The sequence below is a fragment of the Chionomys nivalis genome, chromosome 22, assembly GCF_950005125.1.
Source record: "Chionomys nivalis chromosome 22, mChiNiv1.1, whole genome shotgun sequence".
Classification (NCBI taxonomy): domain Eukaryota; kingdom Metazoa; phylum Chordata; class Mammalia; order Rodentia; family Cricetidae; genus Chionomys; species Chionomys nivalis.
In genome coordinates, this window is record NC_080107.1 from 36,864,655 (window position 1) to 36,891,027 (window position 26,373).

Genomic DNA, 26,373 nt, shown 5'->3' on the forward strand with positions numbered 1-26,373 from the left:
GAGGTCAGTAATTTAAGTTAATATGCTCAGAGGTGATTCACCCTAATTTTTTATCTCTTCCTATATCACTGGTTTCATTTCATTTCCCCCTCAGAATTCTCTCGCTCTTGTCCATCATATTTTGCTCTGTTAAAGTCAGCCTTGTCTTACCCAATCTGCATAATTCAGCAACATCCTACTTGTCACACTGCTAACAGTTACAAATCTTCCAAGATATTTATTCTCAAGCTTTTGATCCTCCTCAAAGGATTCATATCTGGGCAAAAGACCAAAAGGCAGTGTTTGCCCCATTCCGTCTTTCGGTTTTCAAAGCTTTGTTTCCTGTTATTCTTTCCCTCAAACCTTATCCTGTCAGATACTCAATCTTTTCCTTGCAGGTTCTGAATTACACAGATACACTACGCATATATGTAAATAGAGTATGCACTTCTATTTCCTAGTCCTCCAGATCTGAACAATTACAAAGAAACTATTAATTACAGCACCGTTTGGCTGATAGCTCAGGTGTTTTTCTAGCTTGCCCTTACACTTATATTAATACATTTCTATCAATCTGTGTATTGCCATGGGGATGTGACTTACAAGTAAATTTTTTGGCATCTTTGTTCTTCAGCAGCTACATGGCATTTCCTTGACTCCACCTACTCTCTCTCTTTATCTTTTTGTGTTCCCCACCCCTGGCTTTACTTTGCTAAGCCATTGGTCAAAACAGCTTTTTTCATTAACCAATGAAAGCAACATATATACAAGGACATCCCATATCATCTCCCTTTTTCTATCTAAGTAAAAAGAAAGTTTTAAATTTTACAATAGTAAAATTACTTATAACAAAAGATTTATCAAGCAAGAATTAGAGTAGAAATACTTAGACTATTTGTATTAGGCAAAATTAAAGATAATACACTATCATCTATCTTATCTTTGTGAATCTACAGTTTTGTATATAATTTATCTTTTACAATAGTTAAGGAAAGCTGCAAATATAATTATTTGTCTTGAACTCCAACAAGGAACCCTGACGAATATAATATTGCATAAGAAAACAGGAAGTGCAATATAAGTAACTTTCAGAGTTCAAGAATTGACACAGACATCTCGCTACCTGGACAGTCACCCAAAGTTTGTTTTTAACATTGGGACATCCATCTTCAGCCTATAGGCTCCTAATATCTGGGAGACTTTAAAGTAAGGCAGTAAATTTGAAGATCTGTTCTAACTTGTACTAGAAAAGTTCAACAGTTGCTTTCTTCTGTGTCCTGTAGAATGTCTGGCCTTTTCTTCTGTGAAGTAAGAATCCAGAAGTACCATCCTGTGTAGAAAGGAGGCTGCTTGTTCATTTCCTAGCTTCCAGACTTCTGAAAAAACCCCAAAGAAACCATAGTATTTAAATCACTGCTTGGCCAATCACTTAAGTGTATTGCTAGTTAGCTCTTCCATCTAGTATTAACCCATTTCCAATATTTTATATTTTACCACAAGGCTCATAGCCTACCAACAAGTTTCCAGCATGTCTGTCTCTGGCTGCAGCTCCATGGCTTCCCCAATTCCGCCTCCTTTCTCACAGCATATAGCCTAGCTTTCCCCACATAGTTCTGTTCTGCGCTGCCATAGGTTCAAAACAGTTCTTTATTAATCAGTGGTAATCATGGCATACAGAGTAGAATCCCAGATCACCTCCCCTTTTCTGTTTAAATAAAAAAGAAGGTTTTAACTTTAACATAGTAAGATTACATATAATATAAAACAGGTATCAAACAAGATATAATATTACCTATGTAAACAGGAGGTGCATTGTAAGCAACTTCCAAAACTCTAAAACTGACAGAGACATCTCACTGCCTGTACAGTCACCCAAAGTTCTTCTGTATATTGGGATATCCATCTTATCTATATCCTACAGGCCCATTGTATATGGCAAACATTTCCATGAAGCTGGAAATTTCAAAGACAGTTCCACCTATATTGTCAGTTTGTCAGTCACTTTTTTCTGTGTCTTGCAGAATGTCTGGCAGACTCTTTCAGGAAGCAGGAACCCCGAAAGATGGTCTTACCTTTAGGAAAGTTTAACAGCCATTTTTCTGTGGCACCTACATGTCCAGTTCACACACCATACCATCAAGAAGTACAGGGAAGAGCAGTTTCTTGACCAAATTGCAAACAAACAACATGAGGAACCTCTTTGATGCCCATCATGTACTTGAAGTAATTGGTGCTGCCAGGAGCAGATGTGTCTCACTGTCATGAAAAAGCCTAAGTTCTTAAACATTTTTAATGCCATATTCTGTAGTTTTTGAAAGATTTGAAGACTTCCTATCCATCTGAAATACATCTCTGTACATCTAGAAAATATAACTAACATGAGTAAAGCTTGACTATTATAAATGATTATCTGTTAACATGTATTTCTTAATTATTTATTGCATTTTTAAATGAGCTGCACAAACGCAGTACCTTAATAAAGAGCAGAAATATACATATAACAAAAGAGACCTAAAATTTGTATTAATAAACTAAGATTCATACCAAAGCAAATTTCTATAACTTATTCCCCTTTAAATGTAGAAAAACATTTATTGACAAGATTTGAGAATATGGACATAGTTCTTCCCATACTGCTTCCTACTATTTGTTGGGAAATGTAATTTTGGGGGGTGTTCATGGCAACCTTTCAAATTTGCTCTATTTTGTGAAAAAAATAGATTATTATATTTAAATATATGTGTTTCCTTAGACTACTTTAGACTTACCTGAACAAAATGCTTGTCTGTATATTTCTTCTTATACATAGATGACTCCTGCAAACTGACTTGTGAAAATGGAGGGAGGTGCATCTTAAATGAAAAGGGGGATCTGAGGTGTCTCTGCTGGCCCAGTTACTCAGGAGGACGATGTGAAGTCAACCACTGCAGCAATTACTGTCAGAATGGAGGGACCTGCATACCATCCTCTCTAGGTAAATTCCTGACCGTATGATGTATGCAAATCATGTGTGCAAATCACTTGCAGTTTCCTAGTGTGTGAAATGTATGAGTTAAATAAAGCTTGATAATTTTGATGTAGCAAAAATCATCATGAATTAAATTTAAAAATGATTCAACAAAATCAAAAACATTTATTCATTCCATCAAAGGTCAGTTTGCAAAATTAGTAATAGTTATTGACACTAAGCATATTGCTTAAAAAAGATCAAAATAACTAGTATTACCAGTGCCTTTTAATTTTCACTTTAAGGTCACATAATTACATACACATATACACAATCTTTAAAAATAAAATAATTCCATATAGAATTTGAATACATATTTCATTTGAGTTAATTTTCTCCTTCCCCTTTTATTGTATGATATCTCCTTGTGTTATTTGTTCCAGTTTAGATTGATATTTATGTATATCTTTTCTTTACAGGTGGATATCCAGTTTTATGGCACACTTTATTAGATAGTTTATCTTATTTAGTGCACAAGTTGTTGGCATTTTAATAAAATTTAGTTTTACATGGCAGCATTGGTGTATCATAGGATTTTTAATACTTTCCATTGATCTACATGTGTGTTTCTGTGAAAGGACCACATTGCTTTTATCACCATAACTGTTTAACTTAACTTGAGATCAGATAATGTATCTGTATTTGTGTGTGTGTGTGTGTGTGTGTGCAGTGTACTCATGCGATTCTGTGAGTGTTATCATTTCTACCTGTAGGTGTTAGAGTTCAACCAAGTATACTTTTCCCTGTCTTATTCCTTGAAACAGGGTCCCTTTACTGATCACAGCTTATCTTTTTGGCTATACTAGCTGTCAGTAAGGCTCCAGAATCTACCTGTTTCTACTTTTTCAGTGCTGGTTTTATAGGCACACACTGCCATGCCATGTATTTATTTGTGATGGCTGAAGATCCAAACATGGGTCTTCTTGCTTGCACAAAACCTCTTGGGACCTCTTGCTTGCAATCTATTTTTTAGGCTTTGTTCCCAGCTCCATGGCTCTAAACTTTTCTTTATTGGAAGGATTTTATTTACTAATTTAATTCCTTTGCTGTTATGGGTCCGATTGGGTTGGTTATATATTCTTATACATTCTTTACACATATATGTTTAGAAATTTTCCAATTTCTACTAATACATCAAGTCTGTTTTAATATCATGCTTTAAAATATTCAATTCTAATCTTATGTATTTTGTTGGGGTGTGTTTTGACAATTCAACTTCTGGTAATAGTTTTATAAATTTAGACCCTTTTTTTTCTCTTGTTCAATCTATTTTCGTTTTCAGAGAACCAAATTATCATTGATTAATTTTATTTATTAATGTTTTAATCTTTACTTATTTATTTTATGCCAGCATTTTTATGATTTGCTTCTGCCTGCAAAAATCAATATTCTTATTCTTTTTATATAGTCTTACTTTTCTAGATATTTAAGGTGCACTATTAGCATATTTATTTCATTTCTCTTTGACTTATTAAATGTAACTTGCAACTCTCAGCTCTTCTTATAATTGCCAAAGCTATGTCTCAGAAGCTCTGATCTCTTGTGCTCTTCATTTTGAATCTAGTAACATCTTAATTTATCATTAACTTTTTCAATGACTATCCCTTTTTATTGATTTTACTGAGTTCTACATTTTTCCCTGCATCCCTTCCTTCCTATCCCCTCTCCTTCAACCCTCTCCCATGGTCCCGATGCTCTCAATTTACTCAGGAGATCTTGTTTGTTTCTACTACCCATGTAGATTAGATCCGTGTATGTCTCTCTTAGGGTCCTCATTATTGTCTAGGTTTTGTGGAAACTCTTAATTCAAAAGCATATTGTTTGGTCTCTAAGCATTTATAAATATTTTAAAGTTTATAATAGGTAGTTTTTATTTGTGTTCCATAAAATCTGATAACATTGTGAAAATTATTTCATTTAATGTTTTGTCTCTTAATTTGCTTGTATGTTTGTTCATATTTTAAATATTGTTTGCTGATCTATAATAGTTTTAGAGGCTATTCTGAGAGTTGGTGAGAAGAATGTATGTTATCATCATTAGGGTTGAGTATTGTGGATAATGTTAGTTATAGTTGATCCATGACTTAGTTTACCTGTGAGGTTCCTTCATTGATTTTTAATTTGAAGAACCTATCTACAGATGAGATTGAGGGTTAAAAAGACTAATGATTATTGTTCTTGAATCTATGCAGTATTTTATTTACTTGAGTATTTGCTTTATGAAATTGTTCCAGAGTGCATAAATATTAACAATAATTGCATCCTCTTGATGAATGTTCTTTTTCTTAGCCTTCCACGTTCTGCTTTCTTTCTTCTGATTAGTTTTAGTATGAAGTGTAAGAATTGCTATATTAGCTTGTTTGTAGCTTATCTTTGTTTGGTAGTCTGACTTTCATTCTGCCTTTGATAATTTGGGGATATATTTCCCAGATGTATATCTTTTTTGTTGTTGTTGTTTTTTTGTTGTTGTTTGTTTGTTTGTTTTTTTTTTGTTCTTCGAGACAGGGTTTCTCTGTGGCTTTGGAGCCTGTCCTGGAACTAGCTCTGTAGACCAGGCTGGTCTCGAACTCACAGAGATCCACCTGCCTCTGCCTCCCGAGTGCTGGGATTAAAGGCGTGCGCCACCATCGCCCGGCTCCAGATGTATATCTTGTTAGAAACAAACACACACCAAACAGATAGTTGGATAATATTTTAAATTAGTTTTTAATTTTTAATTGAGGAGTTAGGGCCATTTGTATTGAGTATTATAATTGAGAAGTATTTGTTATTTCTTATGATTCTATAGTTTGTTGTTTTATTTAGTTGGTGGTAGCTGTTTATTTCTCCTCAAAGTAATTTAAGATTTTATTTTATTTTATTTTATTTTGCTATATTGGACATAATTGGCTTTTATCCTGTTCTCTTTTTTTTTCCTTGTTTAGGTGGACTGTATTTTATCCTTCATAATATTGCCATCCTTCTGTGTATCCTAATCAGTAATTTTTCATCAGCATTGGATGTGTTGTCATACTTGTACTTTTAACTTGCACTTATCTTGAAATTATCATATTTCAATAGGTATTTTTTCTAGGTATAATAATTTGGTTGCAAATTATCTGATTTCAAAACAAGGTATATATTATTGTGTACTTTTTTTTTCTTTTGGATTGCTGATGAAGACTCATTTTATTTTATGTTTCTCACTCTGTATGGTAGATGATATTTTTCTCTTACAGTTTTTAGTGCCATTTCTTTGCTTTGTGTTGCTGACATCTAGATGTTCTCTGCTCATGTCTATTTGGTTATGATTTCCCATTTGGACATCTAATTCTTTCTCTAGAACTGGGAGATTCTTGACTATATTTAAACTGAAAATTTTGCCTAGTGAAAAAATTTCATCTCAGCTCCTTCTTTTTTTTAAACTATGAATTCTTATGTTTGCTCTCTTGAGTATACTTCTGACCTCTTAAAAGTATGCATTACATTCATTGCTTTTCCTTATATGTATAATCCTATTTCACACTGAGGCTTTATTTCTGACATTTGTTCTTCAGTTTTTTATGCCTTTTGATGACAAAAGTGTCAATTTCAAGGTTTTTCTGTTATCCTAAATTGAGTCTCACACGAGGTTTGTAGATGGCAGTACTAAGGTCATCTTTGTAACTATGCTGTATTCTGTCTTGAGTGGAGTGACAGGGTTCTATTTTTTGTCATTACTTGCTTTGATGTTTCTGAGAGTGGAGTTCAGAAAGTATTATAACCTAGTAATAGTCATTTTGAGATGTGCCTACTTTCTTCCACTTTATGGGCTCCCTTTGTAATCCCACTTTCCCCTGCTCAGATTCCCAGTCTTTCTCTTGTACCCTCTAATCACTGCTGCACCCTGCATTGTTCAGACTTGAGTACACTACTGTCATGCTGCTCCATGCTGGTTTATGCTACTGAAATGCTGCTACATTTTGAGAATTAGAAATGTTTGTTTAACTCCAAAGTATATAGATTCTTTTCTCTATACAAATAATGTCCTTAAAAATCAAAATCAATTGTTATTTAAAATTAGATTCTTCTTAAATGAAAATAAACTACTCCAGTACATTTCTTTGAATGGGCTTGGCCATCTAAAATTACAATTGTTCTTTAGGAATTGAAAAATCTATGACAGTATAATTTTCAAATATGAGAATACAGTTAACATGTTAGAATATACTCAATATTGTCACTAATTTATAGACTTGTTTGCAAAACTGTTTACTGGTTGTAAGTAAATATATTTTTACCTATGAATATTATATTTACAAAATGTTGGTGTTATAGATTTAAGAATCTGATTATCTTTGCACAAATGTAAATTTTTGAAGCAAATTCTAATGGTTAGCTCATGCATTTATCTTTGTTGATTTATTTACAGTAATTCCTTCAGGTGTTTCCTATGTAGACAGTATATAAGTAGGGTTTGGGTAAAACTTAAATATAATATGACAGTTTTATAATAATTAAAGAGAGGAAATATCAGTAATCAAGGGAACATATCTGAGAGTTATTAAAATTTTTTATGTAGGATGCATTTTCCTTATTCCTTAATTTTTCTAAAATATGTATCACTTTAATGAAATATATGACCTATACTCATGTAGTGAAATACTTCAAAATTAAATATTTTTAATTTATTAAATCAAAAAGGATATACTTGTAATAGGAATAGTGGGCTGCTTGTCCTCCCAGCCACCCGGCTAGCTTACACCCAAAATAACCACAAAGAAATTGCATTAATTAAATCACTGCCTGGCCCATTATCTCTAGTCACTTATTGGCTACCTCTCACATCTTGATTTAACCCATTTTTAATAATCTGTATATCATCACGAGGTCATGGCTTACCGGGAAAGATTCTAACCAGCCTCCATCTCAGGCAGGAGAACCATGGAGTCCGCCACTCTGCTCTTCTTACCAGCATTCAGTTCTCTATACTCCGCCTACCTAAGTTCTGTCTTATCAACTAGGCCAAAGCAGTTTTTTATTCAACCAATGAAAGCAACATATAAACAGAAAGACCTTCTACACCATATACTAGTTTGTTTCCATGATCTGTTCATAGGATGATGAGTTTAAGACAAAACTTGCCTTGAAAAATAAATGGAAATTAGGATAAGGCATAATATTAATCAATTATTCTTTCATATGAAAACAGAGGGTAGTCTATGAAACTCTTCACCTACTATTGGTATCTCATAAGATATTTATGGAATTAGCAGCTATATTTGCATTTAGTATTATTTTCAAGACTATTTGTTCCTTAAGGTAGAATTTCTATATTTTCACAGGTGTTAGTTAGATATATAGCATTACATGAAAGTCAACCAGGGTATGGACAAAACTGATTTAGTGGAATAAAGCAAAAGGATTTATAAATTTAGATAAAATCCAAATACTACTAATACTGAAATTAGTTTTTAGGCTTGCAGAGCTTAAAACTGGATAAAATGTAACAGGGCTTATTAAAAACAACCAAAATGAATGTGAATATAAAGCAATGAGATACAGTTTGAATTGTGCAATTTAAATGAAAAGGACTCTAGAGAGGAGAATGCTAGAAAATAGATTCTGTGACGTCAGAAATGAGAAAATCAGGGAGAGTGTTAAGTGAGGAGGGTTATGACATTAACACAAAAGAGAGTGGGGTAAGATAAATAGCAACATTGGGGTACTTGAGAAAGCCATGAGAAACGTGCAATTTTAGAAGCTTTAGTTTAATTGGACTCCCTCTGCACAGGGAATAGTGCTCTCCAAAAAGCCATATTCTATCGAACAAAAATCACAGCTTCGAGTTGGTTGTGGGAGTCCAGAGAACTTCAGTATAATACAAGTTCTTGCAGTTGCTCTTGGTTGCCTGTCAGATAGTACTCCATGGGATATGAAGGTTTGTTTTTATCAGAAAGAAATCTTTTCTTCAAGGGAAGAAAAGGTAATTTTTCTGAAAATAACTGAATTAGAATCTAAGTGTTGTACAGCTTTTGGTACCTGGAGACAGCTTGGACACCTGCTCTTATTTTAAAGCATCCATGGTATATAAGAAAGCTCCAAAACCATTTTTTTCCTTCTCCGAGTGGCTTTCATGGAGGGATTACTCTTCACATGTGTGGATCCCTGCTTCTTTCAAATCTGTGTCATTTGCTTCTTTCATTATTTTAAACATATTTATTTAATATTCACGGCTATAGGAAATGTGTTTGATATAATTCACTCCCCTTCAATCCCTCTGCTCCTCCCTCCCATCACTTTTCTTTTACAACTTCTTGTCATGTGCTCTCCGAGTCTTTGAACTGCTGCCTGGACATACCTGGGTGTGGGATCATCTACAAGAGTGTGGGTAGCCTCTGAGAACTTGCATCCCTGAAGGAAACTAGTCCCTCTTGAAGCAGTCATCAGTTATTAATGGATTCGCAGACAGGGCAGAGCTGCTGAAATCCATGTTGGGAATTTGATTAGCTTAACCTTGTAGATATGAATAGAAATCTTAGACATGTGGTCTCAGTTGTGGGTTCATATGTGCAATCACAGATTTCATAACTGACAAATGTTATTTCATTAGAAACACATACTCTCCTTTACTTAGTGTGTTTTCTATAATCATCTGAGTCTTGACGGGAAGATTGTGATTTCTTTTTTTCTTTTTTTTTAAGAAATCTTTTTTTATTGATTTTTTTTTTTTTTTTTTTTTTTTTGGTTTTTCGAGACAGGGTTTCTCTGTAGCTTTGGAGCCTGTCCTGGAACTCCCTTTGTAGACCAGGCTGGTCTCGAACTCACAGAGATCCGCCTGCCTCTGCCTCCCGAGTGCTGGGATTAAAGGCGTGCGCCACCACCGCCCGGCTTTATTGATTTTTTTAAAAAAAATTATTTATCTATTTATTTATTTATTAAAGATTTCTGCCTCCTCCCCGCCATCACCTCCCATTTCCCTCCCCCTCCCTCAATCAAGTCCCCCTCCCTAATCAGCCCTAAGAGCAATCAGGGTTCCCTGTCCTGTGGGAAGTCCAAGGACCACCCACCTCCATCCAGGTCTAGTAAGGTGAGCATCCAAACAGCCTAGGCTCCCACAAAGCCAGTATGTGCAGTAGGATCAAAAACCCATTGTCATTGTTCTTGAATTCTCAGTAGTCCTCATTGGCCCCTATGTTCAGTGAGTCCGGTTTTATCCCATGCTTTTTCAGACCCAGGCCAGCTGGCCTTGGTGAGTTCCCAATAGAACATCCCAATTGTCTCATACTTTCTTCATCCATTCTTCCATTGAAGGGCATCTAGGTTGTTTCCAGTTTCGAGCTATTACAAACAATGCTGCTATGAACATAGTTGAGCATATACTTTTGTTGTATGATAGGGCATCACTTGGGTATATTCCCAAGAGTGGTATTGCTGGGTCCAGGGGTAGATTGATCCCTAATTTCCTGAGAAATCGCCACACTGCTTTCCAAAGTGGTTGCACAAGTTTGCATTCCCACCAGCAATGGATGAGTGTACCCCTTTCTCCACAGCCTCTCCAGCAAAGGCTATCATTGCTGGTTTTTATCTTAGCCATTCTGACAGGTGTAAGATGGCATTTTAAAGTTGTCTTGATTTGCATTTCCCTGATCGCTAAGGAAATTGAGCATGACTGTGATTTCAATGTCCCATTTAAAACTGAGAACACTCCACAGTCTCTTATTTACTGCATGTTGATCAGTTATGGTTCTCCCTGTTAATCACTATCTACTGTAAAAACAAAAAGCTTCTCTGGAGTTGAGAGATGAACTAATCTATAGAAATAAGAAAAGAACTCAGGGGACAGTTTATTACTTTGCACATTTAACAGCAACAACAAAAAAAGCTCTTGGTTCTGTTTTCCACTAGAGCCTATAACCTAGGCTCTAATGTTTTGGGTCCAGTTACTGGTACCAGACCTGGGTTCCATCTTGTGTGGGATAGGTTTAAATTGATTCAGAAAGTGGCCGATTGTTTCCATAACTTCATGCCACTATTTTCATTTTCTTTTCTTTTTGTAGCATGAGTATCTCTTGCCAGGTCAGTTGTCATTGTTTTCCATGTTCACAGCTGGGTAATACTATTGAAGTTTCCATAGGCCTCATAGTATATGTAGTTTTTTTCTGCACTATGAAGGCTAACCAGTATAAATTAAGCTTCAAATTCAGTAACTACTGGATTTCTCCTTGTCAAATATCTCAAACATATGGGGGCTACAGCAATACAGGCTTGCTCTCAAGTTCTCAAGGGAAACCAGGAGAAATGGCTATAGCCTGTAATGTTTGGGAAAATGCTGCCTAGAAGACCAAAAAAAAAAATCTAGACAATTAAATAAAAATTCACTATCTTTAGTATTTGTATTGGATTTCTTATGTTCCCTATTGCTCTAACGCCCTTTTGTTTTTGTACCTTGTCCACTGCTGCTCTTAGGCGGTGTCTCAGCTGCATTGCTCTTGACATGAGTTATTTCTTTTTAAGCCATGCATGAACTGATGTAAAACAATGAAATAATTCATTTTCTGACATACTTTTGTTTTCTGTAGTTGCTGTATTAGAACCTCATCAGTTTCTTCACTTTACACCTCGATTTGTTTTCTTTTTCTGTCTTTATTTTCACACTAATTTGCCAGATGAAATATTTTCTTTTCATATTGACAATCGATACAGAATGAAAAGTTTGCTACCACTGTAAAGAAACCTTCTGCTATTATTTAGTAAATCATTTTTGGAAACAAAAAATCATTAACGGGCTCAACTATAATAATATATAGCCCTCATCCCTTTTTTTGAGCATTGACAGACATTCATCTACCACCAGACATCATTTATAAATAATTTATTTTAAAGTGGTGCTATTCACTATAAAAATAAGTATGACTTTCTTTATCTGGATTGAATTTCCAGTATTCTTTTAGTGTTTTTAAAAGATGGAGCATTCTTTCAAATCACTTAAAACATTGTAGAAGTTTATTCATTCTTTAATATTTTGCTCCTTCCAAATACTTCTTTAAATATAGGCTACTAACTTGAGAGTTTACTTCTGGAAGCAACTTACTCTTTCAGCAGCCACTGACCTCCTCTGGTAGCTTCTCTCTAAAGGTAGAATATGTAAAATTCCATATTCATACTGAAATCCAGTGATCTTGTCATCATACTGCTCTTGATCCAGGATCATATAGTTGAGAACTCCTAGATGCATTTTCCTGGAAATTCTACCATACAGAAAGAAATAAAACCATGAAAACTATGTGCCACCCTTTGAATATAATCAATTACAATATAGAAAACAGTTGGATCATTATCATATTTAAAGTCTTAATAAGCCTTATTTCATATACTTCTCAGGGAATTTTATTTGTCCTGAGATTATCAATGATGAAGGCTCTGATGGTACAGACATCCTTTATGCTGTCAGATGAGTGTTTGTGAGCCCTGTTTGAACCCTGTGACTGAATCCCTTGTTGCCATTTATACTTGTGTGTTCATATCCATGTGTTTTCTACAGATTCTTTCCTTCTCACTGTGTCTGCCACTGCAGTTCATGCTTAGTGACAGACAGACCAGGCAGAGACATACTACTTCTTTATGCAACATGGAAAGCATACAGGAATGTTTGCTATGATGATAAATTATTTTCCAACAAAAGAGTGAGGGAAAATATGCAAAGATGATCCAGGGAATATTCCGCTATGTGATACTCACATTAAACTGCTAAATCATTCATTTTTTAGTAGGCTACCAGTAATTTGTTTAACAAGTGAAAATATCAAGTTTAGACACATTATAACCCAGTGGATACAAATGTCCCAGTGGATGCATAATGTTTAGTACTAAACATTAGGATGTTTATTTGAGTTAAATAAAATATGTTGTTAATAGATGTAACCATTATACATGATATTTCTCTTTTAAACTCATTAAAACATCTTCTTGAAGCATGTGTCTTCTGATCCTTATTGCACAGTCAACAGTAGTGGTGCATACGAACAAATTATGATTATTTGAATTTTATAACAAAAATAACATATCTAACACTACATGAGTTGAGAAAAAATAATTGAAAAAATTAGATACACATGATAAAAAAAGAACAGTGTACAAGTACAGCTATTCATAAACATTCCATGATATGACCCAACTGAATGTCAGGTATGTTCAGTTTATGCTTCCGTGGATATACAGGCTGATTGAAATTGAAAGGCTCTTGGTATAATAAAGTCACAGTACAAATTGTAGACAGACCTTTCCCAGGAACCTGGTGTCCTACTTTTTCTCCACTGACAGCATGCCTTTGCTTGTTTTATTCCAATAGGAAGACCCACCTGTATCTGTGCCCTGGGCTTTACTGGGCCCAACTGCGGCAAGCCAGTGTGTGAAGATTCTTGTCACAATGGCGGGAGCTGTGTGGTGACTGCAGGGAACCAGCCTTACTGCCACTGCCACGCAGACTACACTGGAGACAGATGCCAGTACTGTAAGTTAAGTGTCCCCCTCAGCTTGCCAGCAGCATGTGTCGTTGTTTGCATTAAGTGCCACCATGGTTCACACCTGGGCTCTCTGCTCGCATCATTTTAGCCACACCCTATATTTTCCGGTTCATACTGTTACTTAAGCTTCAATTAGTTTTACATTTTCTCTCTCCTTTTCTAAGAGATATTTTTGTTTTCTTTCCCAGGCTAAGTTCAAAGGTCCATTATTATCACCATTCCCATATTTGCATACTGAACTCCCTACTTCTTTCTTCTCCTGGTAACCCATAAGGATCATCATCCTTTCCCATCCCCCACCTTTCTAGGGTGGCACAAAGGGCTGCATTTAGAGAAAATCCAAAGGTGGTCCTGCTTGTCTCAACATCAGCTGCCTGGGCAGAACCAGAATCCTTTCTCCAGCTTTCTAGACGTTTCTCTCTCTAGCCAGATCTCTCCGAAAAACACAAACTCCAGACTTCCCTTGCCAGTATCTGTTAGTCACAACTTTATTTCCCGGTGTTCATCTTCTCTTTTATCTGGTAGCAGCATTCTTTCAAAAATATCTTCGTTGTCATATTCCTCTGTCTATGTTTCTCCATTGCCTTCATTTCTGCCAAGTTTCTATCTTTACTGTACTGTAGAAACAGCTCTTAGGAGACTCAAGTTGATGATTTTGCTATGTCCAGGGGTCAAGTCTCAATTCCTGTTTTACAATAGTTTTCACAAATTTATTGACCTCTTTTTCTAAAGACATATTCTTCCCTCATCTTAGTAGGCAGTATTCTTCTCTCTTCCCATTTATATTTTTTGTTGCATCTTTGCTTATGAAGATGGTCCAATTAACTATGGCTTTCTTGGTTGCTTAACTCCAGTGCAAACACTGTTCTGACTGAAAGTACTACCCTCATCTCCACTTCCTTTATTTCCAAATATTAATGATTCCTATTCAGCTTCTCACAATTCACAATAAACCCAATGACTTCTCAAAATAATGTTTTTAAAGCATCATTTTTCTATTCTGAGTACATCATATTTAATTATTTTTAAATGTTTCATGTTTCATATGTACAAATAAATTTGGCAATGAATATCTAGATGACTTTACATAACTTCTCTTTAGGGTTGTCTTTTTTTTTTTTTCTTTCTGTTTTGGTTTTTCGAGAAAGGGTTTCTCTGTAGCTTTGGAACCCATCCTAGAACTGGCTGTTGTAGACATGGCTGGCCTCAAATACAGAGATCCGCCTGCCTCTGCCTCCCAAGTGCTAGAATTAAAGGCGTGTGCTGCCATCATCCAGCAATCTGAAGGGTTTTCGCAGCACATAAATGATGACTCTAAATCTATATATCTGGATAAATCCTTACTCTAAGTTTCAGGTCTTGTTTTCATTTTTTACGAGACAGGGTTTCTCTGTAGCTTTGGTGCCTATCCCAGAACTAACTCTTGTAGACCAGGCTGGCCTCTAACTCCCAGAGATCCGCCTGCCTCTGCCTCCTGAGTGCTGGGATTAAAGGCATGTGCCACTCAATTTTTTGGGATAATTAATCTTATATCTCAGGTACCCTAACATTCCTCATCTTGAATTCTCACACTATCTTTCCTTTGTTCCTTTAGCAAGGAACATTCATTACTCAGTCCAAAACCTTGAAATCTTTGGTGATGCTTCAGAGACTTTCATATCCTTTCTTTATCTTTAAAGCACAACCAGAATGTGGACCCTGCTCATTGATTCTATTCTCATTCAACCATTCAAGCTGCTAGGACCAGTTTTTTTGTTGAATTACTAAACAATATTCTTACTTCCTCTCTTTGCCACTGATGTACATTATCAAATGACAGTCACATTGGTATATTTTATGTAAAACAAAATTTCATTTTATTTTAAACACATTCATTGAAATTTTTATATCTACATGTACTCAGATAATTGTTTTTCTCATGTTCATTCTATGATTCTCTTTGTTCTACAGTATAAACAGAGGCAGAACTTTGCTTTTGTCTCCCAGCCTCTTGGTTCCCAATAATCACACAAATGTATATATTAATTACAGAATGTTTGGCAAATAACTCAGGCTTAATACTAACTAGCTCTTACAATCAATAAACCCATTTCTGCTAATCTACATTTTGTCACATGGTTTTGTGACTTTTCCTGTTCTTCGGCATATCTTGCTTTACTGGCAATTCACTCACATCTCTGAGTCTTCCCCTTAGTCCCTCCCTGTATCTCCATTTGACTTTTCAGCTTGGCTTTATTCTGCCTTGTTATAGGCCAAAATAGCTTTATTATTAACTAATGCACATATATTCACTGTGTGCAAACAGATAATCCCACAGCACTAAAATGTACTAGGTATTACTATTATTTAATAATGATTTCAAGAATACAGCACTAATGCTGCCCACAGAGTCTTTTGGGTGGCACTCATGTTTATTTTAAGTTAGAGGCATGATCAGAACCAGACAATCAGCTTTCAGGACCCAACCCTTAGATTTACTTAATGTTAACAAAGCATACCTCACGTCTCTGGCCAATGAAGGAGGCACAGAACCAAGCTGCCTAAGCTACTTTACTTGATGTAATTATCCTGCCTCATGTATTACAGTGGGACCATATGTGCCACAGTAAGAAAATGGTTAACAGTTGTTCTCCATTTCCTTCCTAAAAGTTCCTTTCTTCTCCTATATAGATGTCACTACAGTGGGCCTACTGTCATTTAACTGTTGTATGTCCCAGGACAGCAATCACACGAAAGTACAATCCAGTTATGCTCACGTAATCTCATCCATATCCTCACTACCCCATTCCTCTCCCATCAAGCACAGCAGAGGATGCCAGTGTAACTGCTTCCTCTGAAGGCACTAATTATTTTTTACTTTTTGTTCAACAATTCATAAAATCTGTAATGACTTCTAGGAAATGAAGGGAAATTCCAGCTGCTGTCTCTCACAAGATGCCGAGTTTATAACTCTCTTCTTAATCTCGTTGGGCCACAACCATGGCGATTCTCCATCTAAAAGCAACTTCTCTAGCATTGAGACTATATCTAGTGCTTGCTAGTGAGCTTTTCAAAGCATTCACTTCCTCTTTAGTTTGAATTGAAATCCACCTCTTTATTTCAACTCTTTTTTTTGTGTCTCCTCTTTTTTGTTTACTGTTATTTTGTTTATTGTATCTTCTTCAGATGTGAAGTTTTTTTTTTAAATCATCCTTGCAGCAAGAGCTGATAAACAAACAAATAAATAGTAATTTCACAGATAGCATATCTAAATGAAAGTGGATGAAAAAGTTAATTAAAAGACAATCAACATATTATATAAAAAATGTCTTTCTATATGTGGATAATCCATAGTTGTTATGTATGTCTGTATGGTGTTCTTGTTATTTTGTTTTAATGTATCTTATATATTCCAAACTGACCCAAGCTCATATATTAAATCAAGAATGACCTTGAAGGTGTTATAGGATGTTAATCCTCCATACTATTTTCAGACTGCTCAGACTATAGGCATGTCCCACCACACTCCATTTGAGTTCAGTTTTTAAAATCTTTACTTTATTCATTACCTTGTACCAATTGATGCATTATACTCTAAGATTTTTTTAGTTTTAAATCAAATAAATTCTTGATTCTCTTTGAACTGCCTTAAAAATGCTATATAGCCATCATTACAGACTTTTGAATTCTTCCGAAGAACAAATTCAGTTAGCTTGCATCTTAATTGACAACTTAATAGAATCACAGTGTGTGGCAGCCCGCTGCTTTACCAGGCTGTGTTATGATTTTATCCATACTATTAGCAGTCAGAGTGCTTCCCGCCTTTTACTGCAAAACACTTATTTAAATTAACCAATTAATCCTCAGACAGAGGTTAAATAAGTTGCCCAGGGTCCTGAAGCAGGCAGAATTAGACCCCAGGAGTTGTTGATCAAGATGTCAGCTAACATCCTTGAGAACATTGATGCTGTTCTCAGGCTTTGCCATTAAAATGACAAATTCAGCATCCAAGGAATTGTAATAGATTCGGAACCCATCAGTGTGAGTCAGCAAAGTTCAGTGGACCCAGTGTTTTGTCAAAAGTGTCTCTGGCATATACAACACTCCCACCAGTAAATGGAGGAATGACAGAATGGCTCATTATGGAACCTAATTATAGGCTATTAGTGGGAGGTAAAACATCACTTCTTAGCTGTGCTGAGTTAAAACATCTCACACCTTCAGCAGCAAGGTACATTTCAGAGGACTGAATGCAAATTAATTTTAGTAGTAATAATTTAGGGAAAATATAAAGTAACAAAGCTAAAATGTAATGTTATTTAAGTTATTTGCTTAAGAATAAATAGAGCTGAATTTTCATATATGTCTAGAGCCAGGATTCCCGCTATCAATCAAAGCAAATAAGCATAACATTGTGCATGTAAATCAAGCTGTCATTTGTGAAGTCAACACTATCTGAGGTTGATTTTAACTAAAGGACAGTAGCACTAGGGCAGAGCAGTCCATTATGCCTGCTGCTCTCAATGACATTCGAAGACCATGTGCATGGCTCCTTCCGATACATTGATACAGACGTGAAGAGCTGTGTCGCTCAACTTTTAAAGGCTAAGGTTTCCAAGCAAAAGAAGTTTAGATTGCAGCATTGAAAGACCTAAAAATAAGGCAAAGTTATAATATCTTTGATGTTAGAAGGATAGTTTTAAAGTAATTTTTGAGCAACGTCTGAGCTGTGGACATGAGTCTACTGTGTTGCTGTAACTAGATTATGTTTAGCACTGGTCTTCAATGAAGTATTGTGCTGTGGTCAGTGGATAAGTTCACGTGGTGCCCCTCTAATGTTAGGCTGTGTGAAGAGTTGTGTCGGCTATTTCCTACTGCCAGCTTAGAATCTGTTGTGGTGTTCAGGAAAGGAAGTAAGACGCCATGGAAGAGTTTCATGAAGCACGGGGCTGTGTTAACCCTACTCACAGAAAGAGCCCAAGATCCGTTGTAAGTCTTTCTTCCCACAAGTGGTATCTGAGGGGCCCTGAAGAGAAGGGCGTCAGATGAAAGGGAACATGAGGGACAGCATGTAAGGAAGAAAGGAGGGGAAGTCTTGTGAAGGACTGTGGGGAACTGACATTTGCAGAGTGTTCACTGCAGCAATCACACACTTACATGCCAAGGCATTAAGAGACACGAAATTTATGCCAGTGCCCAGAGTACCTTTGAAATGAATGCATATTTTCCAAGTCTCCAAACTTAGATCCAGAGATTTTTTTTTTCTTATATTCTTTGTTAGAGAGAGTAAAATCTGAAAATTGTATGACTCCCAAATTGGGCTTCTTTTTATACAGTATCTTGCCATCTGATGCCCTGTCCATACAGTGGCATATAGTAAGCTGGTCTTCCAAATTTCTACTTTGTGAAAAAAAAATAGGATTTTTAAATTTGAGTTATTAAGCTGAAAGTAAGTCTAAATAGAGAAATACAAAAAAAATGAAAGAATATTTTTAGCTGTTGCTTATTATTACAAAGACAAATGGAAACTGAGACCATAAGTGGAACACCATTGGTGCAGGAAGTCGAATGGCCCTACAGTCACGAAGAACTTCCAGGTCTGTCACATTTTCAGGTTCTACACAGCAGTCAGAGTTGCAGTGGTATAAGTTCTAGAGCACAGTCTACCTGGTGTCTTGAAGTTCTTTTTCTCTTGACTAGAAGAAAGCAGCACCTTCATTTACTCATGCTCTGGATTCAGTCTGCATTAGCAAACATGTCCCTGGTGTTCTCTTTCTAACTTTAAAACACGGCCATTGCTTCTGTGGCAATCCCTCCTCCAGCTGTCTATGCCCTTTCTTCTTTACTTGGGTTTTCACTATGTTCTTGGTTGGCTGTCTAATTCGGTACCCTGTCGTTCTAGCTTTCCATTGGCCTGGGAACTTGGTCCCTCTGTTCTGCACTTTTCAATTGTATTGTCGCTATTCATATTTTTGACTGCCTCACTAGAAGTGACATCTAGTCTTGATAGAGGGTCAGTGGCTGGAACCTGAATGAATGTGCACAGAGATGGTATCTCTAACTTTAATGAATAGGAAAAGATCAGGTCTCTCAGAAAATCTGTGAGTTTGTACACAGACGGTTTCTTCAGTGTTCATGAGCATGCTCAGAGCTTGTAGGGATATAGCCCCACCCATTGGGGGCGTGTTCGCCTCGGGCTAATGTTTACTGATAAATCTGACGGGCGTGACCCCAGCAGCCCCTTTTGTTCTGCTTTTCCTGTTCTCCGCGGGAACCTGTGGTCCTGTAAGTCTATTTCCTTATTAAAGCTGTATATATTTTTATAATCTTTCTGCATTCATTTACTCCGTCACAAGATCTGGTGTCTGGAACATCTCTAGCTATGTGTAGAACACCACCAAAGCTAATATTACTGTGTCCAGCCTGCTGAGAGCAGGTATTTTCTGTGTTCTGGTAAAATTTCACTTCAAGGAAGAGCAAGGTTCTAAGGAAATTTTCCATACAAGATCTTTAAGATTCGCATCTTTCATAAAGAGGTGCTCGCTCTCCTCTCAGCATTGCTGGCTGCCACTTTTCACAGTGAGATCCACAAAAGTAAATACTGTATTACTTCAGGTCAGTAGTTCTCAACATCCTAACACTATTGCCTTTTAATCCAGTTCCCCATATTGTAATGGCCCCCAAACATTAAATTATCTCCACTGCTACTCTTGTAGACAGAAGATGCTGGTGCACGCCTTTAATCCCAGTACTCACTAAGCAGTAGGCAGATTTCTGTGAGCTTGAGGCCAGCCTCGTCTACAAGAGTTACTTCCAGGACAGGTTCCAAAGCTACAGAGAAACCCCATCTTGAAGAAAAGCAAAAACAAAACAAAAAAAAAATGTAAAGACTAAGATAGATTCAAATTAAAGGTTATAAATATATTATTTTTAGTTAATCATAATAAAGAACGATGACAGAAGGGTCAGCTAATGGAACTATAGTCTTAATACTTTTGTATTAGATCATTTAAAAGAATCTCAGGGTTATAAAAATAGAGTTAAATATGGCTGAGATTAACAGAATGACTAAAATCATGGCAATATTTTAGTATAATGTAGTTTACCCATTAAGAACATAAAAATAAGAAGAAAATATTTCAGTATGTATTTACATAACGTAATTTAATGGAACAACGGGCAACTATTTCCAAAAGAGGGTAAGTTGTATGCGAGTTAACACATATTTTAATTATTAAAACCAGTTTATTCAATTAGTATATAATAAAAACACATGGGAGGTTGAGTATATAGCACAGAGGGCAGAGTTTTGCCTAGAATATGAAAGACATGTTTCTAATCCAAGCACTCAGGGAGCAGAAACAGGAGGATCAACAACTTAAGGCCATCCTTAGATATAGCCAATTCAAGACCAGTTTGTAGTACATGAAACGTGTCTTAACCAACCAAAATTGCATGGGTTATCATAAATGTCAAGACAATGACATACTTTCATATCCAGACTTTCAAAAGAAAGAGCATTCTGTAAGTGGTCATTCAAAGAGAATACCTCTTTCATATTGAAGTGAGGCAAATACTCCAATACTACCGTTCAAATCATACATTGAAAATCACTACATAATCAGAATTAAATTCGCATGACAATGTTTAGAAGTTTGCTAATATTTTATAGAATTATCAAATTATGATAGCAAAATTGTGAGTTATCTATTGTGTCTGTGTGTGCATGTGTGTATGTATATTCGTATGTATGTGTTTGTGTGGGCATGTGTGAGTGCAGATGCACAGAGACTAGATGTAAACTTCAGGAGCCAGCCCCCTTTTCTCCCCCCAGTTGCCATTTATGGTTGGTTGCTGTTTTAGAGACAATGTCTTCCACTGCCCTGCGACTGAGAGGGAAATCCAGTCTGGATTGCTTTTGAGTCCTGGAGATCTGCCTGACATCTCGTCTCCAGTGCTGAGTTTATCAGTATGAAATGTCTCCTTTTCATGTGGGTACTACATATCAAAGAAAACATTCTACCCATCGGGTTGTTTCTCTAGCCCTTCCAGCAAATCTTTATCTCTATTCCATACATTTTACACTTGTAATTTTAGCAGTATTATCAAATAATTCCAAAAATCTGAATCTGAATACTCTCTTTTGCTTGTTTCCCCATTTAAAATCTTTTACGGTTTCATATACAAGGATCTGTAATCCTTTTCAACTCATCCACTCCGTTTCCCATCAAGCCTTTTCAACAAGCCCCGCCACTACGTTGTCGTCTTCTTTTTGCATGTGATCCACTGGTTTAATTGGAATTGTTCTCAGGAACATGACAGACAATTATTTGCCAGAGCAATAGCAGCTCGTCAATTACAGTATCTCTGAGAAATTCAGGCTTCTGAGTGCAGACATTTTCTTCTCTGGAAAGTTCACTTCATGTTTGGACACTAACCTTACCAACTTTCTTTATGTTTCACATTCACGTGAGAGGGCTCACGCTTATAGTCTCGTGTCATATTAATACCAGTACATATGTTAATCCTCGTTTCCAACAACAACAAAAATTCTCGAAAAGCTACATGTGACAATGAAATATAGACTAGCCCCACTTGGATGAAGAGTGAGTGAAATCTGCCACAGAAATAACATAGCCTTCTCAATTACATATATTGATAAACACTGGTCATTCATTCTTCAGAGCAACCCATATTTTAAAATCTCTGCTGGTAATTAGTAGAAGCAGTGATTCCAACCAAATCTGGGCTTGTAATTAAGTAAACCATGTGTACTCACATGCAATTATCTGCCAAAGGAATTGGGTATTTGCAAATAACACAGGACATAAATCCTGTGAGGCACAGGAACACATTAAACAAAAATATTTACCTAAGCCTTTTCTCGCAAAAAAAAAATTGTTTTAGCAAAATCCCATAATTCATATTCTTTTCTTTCAAAATAAAATAATATTTTAAACTCAAATTTGAACCAAACTTAATATATTTCATGTGAAATGTCAACTAACAAGCTTGGAAAACAGGTTTTGTACCATAAACCTTCAAATAATTTAAACAGTAGCAAAATAGAATACTTCTCTCAAAACTAATATCATAATCTTCATATTTAACTCTTAGAGGTATAATTACAGATATTGGGGACCTCTTTGAGCCAGCCTTAGTATCTCTTTCAGTGTTCCAGAGAAGACTTACAGCAAACACGGGACTTAGATCTGAGGGCAAAATAAACTCTCCACTACATACTTTCTGGCATTAGTTTCTTTATTCTTCTATTCTGAAATTTCCAGTTTATATTTAAATGCAAAGCAGAAGCAATTCTCTGAGCTTGGATGTCCCTTTGTCTTTGAAGGTCCCAAATGTGATCTATATGAAGACTCCTTTCCTGACTTCATGTTCTGAGATAGTTGAAGGGAGAGGTGATATCTAATTTATCTCAAGGAACAGAACAGAGATATGACTGTGGGGACAGAGGTTTCTGGCCACGTGACTAAATTTCCCATTGGAGGCCCCGCAGAGTGTTGGGGGTTGACCCAATATACTAGTATATGGGAAAGAATTGTGTCCAATAATCCCTACTCTGCTGAATCTTTCACGAAAGGAGAGTGCTTATGGTTTCAGAAGAGATCTACTATAAGAACAGCCAATATACAAAAGATATAGGCAGCACCTTGCAAATCTGAGTTTATCTCCATCAGAATGCATTCATTTAGGTGGGTCAGCCTTCTGCTTTCTCAACTGAAATCTCACTGCATGATTCCTGACAATAAACTAAGAGTCATAAAATATATACTAGAACATACATTGATAAGTACCAAGCTGCTCAAAGTTTTATATTAAAGACAGTAATTAAAATAATTTTATATAAGAATGGAAAAAATTGAAGTCAGTATGACATACTCAAATGAATTTCCCAAATTTTCAGCTCATAGTTTGAATTTTAGTGTTTTATGCCATAGAAAGGAATTTCCTCCTTTATCTATTGTTATATAATGAGCAAAATAATGAATACAACAGAAACAGCAACTAATTAAAAGTTTGCATTGAAATTAACTCTAATGAATACAAAAGTATCACTATAACTATAAAATATGTATTTTAAATTATACAAAAATATATAACACATAATATAACAATTAAAACATCAAAGTTAAATAATAAATAATACCAGAAATGGTCAATGATATTTTCATGTTATTGGTGCTTAAAACAATAGCTAAAAATAGTCCCACCTGCTGTGGACCATTTCATTGGATCACATACATTCCAGGTATGAGACCTTAAGAACAGAAAGCCATTAGTGCACTGATTCTGAACCTATGGATCACAACCACATTGGGGAGCAAACAACCCTTTTATAGGGGATGCATATCAGATACCTCGTATATCAGCTATTTACATTACAAGTTATAACAATGGCAAAATTACAGATATGATGTAGCAATGAAAATAATTTTATGGTTGGGTTCACCGTAACATGAGGGACTGACGATATTAAAAGGATCACAGAATTAGGAAGGCTGAGAACCAGTTCACTAGTGCAAGGATCAGGTGGCTGAACATAAATTCTGAGAAAACTTTGATGTTATGAAGTCTTCTATGTGCAGATATCCACTATAAACAGCTCAGTTGTTTAAAGATGCTGTCTTCTTTCCAGTGTGTGTTTCTGGCTTCTTTGTCAAATATGAGGTGTACCTGATTTCATTGAACAGCCTGTTTGTCTATCCCTATCTATCTATCTATCTATCTATCTATCTATCTATCTATCTATCTATCTATCTATCTATCTATCTACCTATCTATCATCTATCTCATCTACTACTGAAGGAATGATAACTAAGATGCAGAGAATGCAGTTCTCAGATTCTGTAAGCCACAAGAAAAGTGGAAGGCAGCAGAATTGGATTTGAAAAACAGCTTTCTAACTACAGTGCAGAGAGCAGCTCTGCTTTTGAACACTCCCATATCTTGGCTTTCAAGGCCTAAGAATGTGAAAAATGAAGTAATCTTTCTGTCTTTTGACTATCTCCAGGAAAGGTACACAGTGTGCCTGTATTAGACGCAGAAAGTGGTTATCTTAGTAAAATGCAAGTTGGATTTTTTTTTACTAAACTGTTAGGCTAATACCAATTTATTGTACCAATTAATCATGAACAAACACTTTTCTGACCCTCTTTGGTTTCAGCTTTATACTATGAAACCAATCATGTGAAATGCATGACATACATATGACAAGGAGAACAAGGTATGCTGTATGCCCTGAATAGGTCACAAATTGCACCACAGCGAAAAGATCCCAGTTCCCACTTAGTGTTCAGAATTCCAAGTTCTAGCCGGGCGGTGGTGGCGCACGCCTTTAATCCCAGCACTCGGGAGGCAGAGGCAGGCGGATCTCTGTGAGTTCGAGACCAGCCTGGTCTACAGAGCTAGTTCCAGGACAGGCTCCAAAAACTACAGAGAAACCCTGTCTCGAAAAACCAAAAAAAAAAAAAAAAAAAAAAAAAAAAAAAAAAAAAAGAATTCCAAGTTCTAAAATTTTGAAAATGCTTCTGTTTTTATATTTAGTCCAAAACTATACTTATGGGATTAAATAATAAATCCAAAGTGTATCTTTAATTTAAAACAACAACAAGAGTAATAAGTACACGTAAATCCAGCTTTCATTAATATATAATAAGTCTGTCAATAATTTCACATTCTGTCTAATTTAATAAGGGGCTACACAAATATGCATACACAAAAGCTAGAGAAAGAAATATTTTAGTCGTCATTTACCATTGTGGTCATGTAGCAGGTTGAGGTTTGTGAATTATATTTTTATCCTAACTAATCTCATTAACATTATTAACAGTTAAATAACTAAAAATAAATTTCTGCCTCCAAATACCAATTCTGTGATATGTTTAATTAATTATTTACATTTTGTAATATAATTAAACATTTTAAATTGAACCCATATAGAGTTGTCTGCTTTTCAAGTTATTGAAGCATAATAAATTTTTTTATTTTTACCTTTTTTCTTCTTTAATTTTATTTTTTTATCTTTTTAAGAAAGAAAACAAGCTATCTATTTTCATTGTACGTACCAATCCAAGTTCCCACTCCCTCCACACACACTCCCACCCCATTTAATCCTCAGAGAGGGTAAGGCACATTGCTTTGTGGAAGGTCCAAGGCCCTCCCTACTATATTTAGGCTGAGCAAGGTATCCATCCAAAGATAATAGGTTCCCCAAAAAGCCAGTACAAGCAGTAGGGATAAATCCTGGTGTCACTGCCAGTGGCCCCTCAGTCTGCCTCAGCCATGCAACTGTCAACCACATTCAGAGGGACTAGTTTGCTCCTATGCTTGTTCCTTGCCAGCCCTGCTGGAGTTGATGAATTTCCATTAGCTCAGATAGACTGTTTCAGTGGGTGAACCCATCATGGTCTTGATCTCTTTGCTCATATTCTCATTCCTTCCACTCTTATTGGACTTTGGCAGCGCAGTCCAGTGCTCTGATATGGGTCTCCGCCTAGATGAAGGCTCTTTGTTGATATTTAAGATATTCATTGAGGGAACAGGATAGTCAAGATTGAGGAAGGACAGAGATGAGAGTGAAAGAGATATTTTGATCGCGGGAGCCATTATGGGGTTAGCAAGCAACCTGGCTCTCTAGCCCTGGGTGGTGGTGGCGGCGCACACCTTTAATCCCAGCACTCGGGAGGCAGGCGGACCTCTGTGAGCTTGAGGCCAGCCTAGTCTACAAGACCTAGTTAGTTCCAGGACAGGCACAAAAGCTACAGAGAAGCCTTGTCTCGAAAAAAACAAACAAACAAACAAAAACAACAAAAAAGGAATCCTGGCTCTAGAGAAATTCCAGGGAATTCACAAGAATGACGACCCCAGCCATCTAAGATCCTAAGCAGTAAAGGATAGAAAGCCCGA

At 36.1% G+C, this 26,373-nt stretch overlaps 1 protein-coding gene across 6 annotated transcripts in view; it reads left to right on the forward strand.

Moving 5' to 3' along the window:
• Positions 1-26,373, forward strand: part of Lrp1b (LDL receptor related protein 1B) — a 1,777,797-nt gene that overhangs the window by 1,713,753 nt on the left and 37,671 nt on the right. For all 6 annotated transcript variants that reach the window (XM_057755646.1, XM_057755649.1, XM_057755650.1 and 3 more), the window contains exons 83-84: positions 2,789-2,953; positions 13,296-13,457. In XM_057755646.1, the coding sequence (XP_057611629.1) occupies positions 2,789-2,953; positions 13,296-13,457 (327 nt within the window). The remainder of the gene's footprint in view (positions 1-2,788; positions 2,954-13,295; positions 13,458-26,373) is intronic.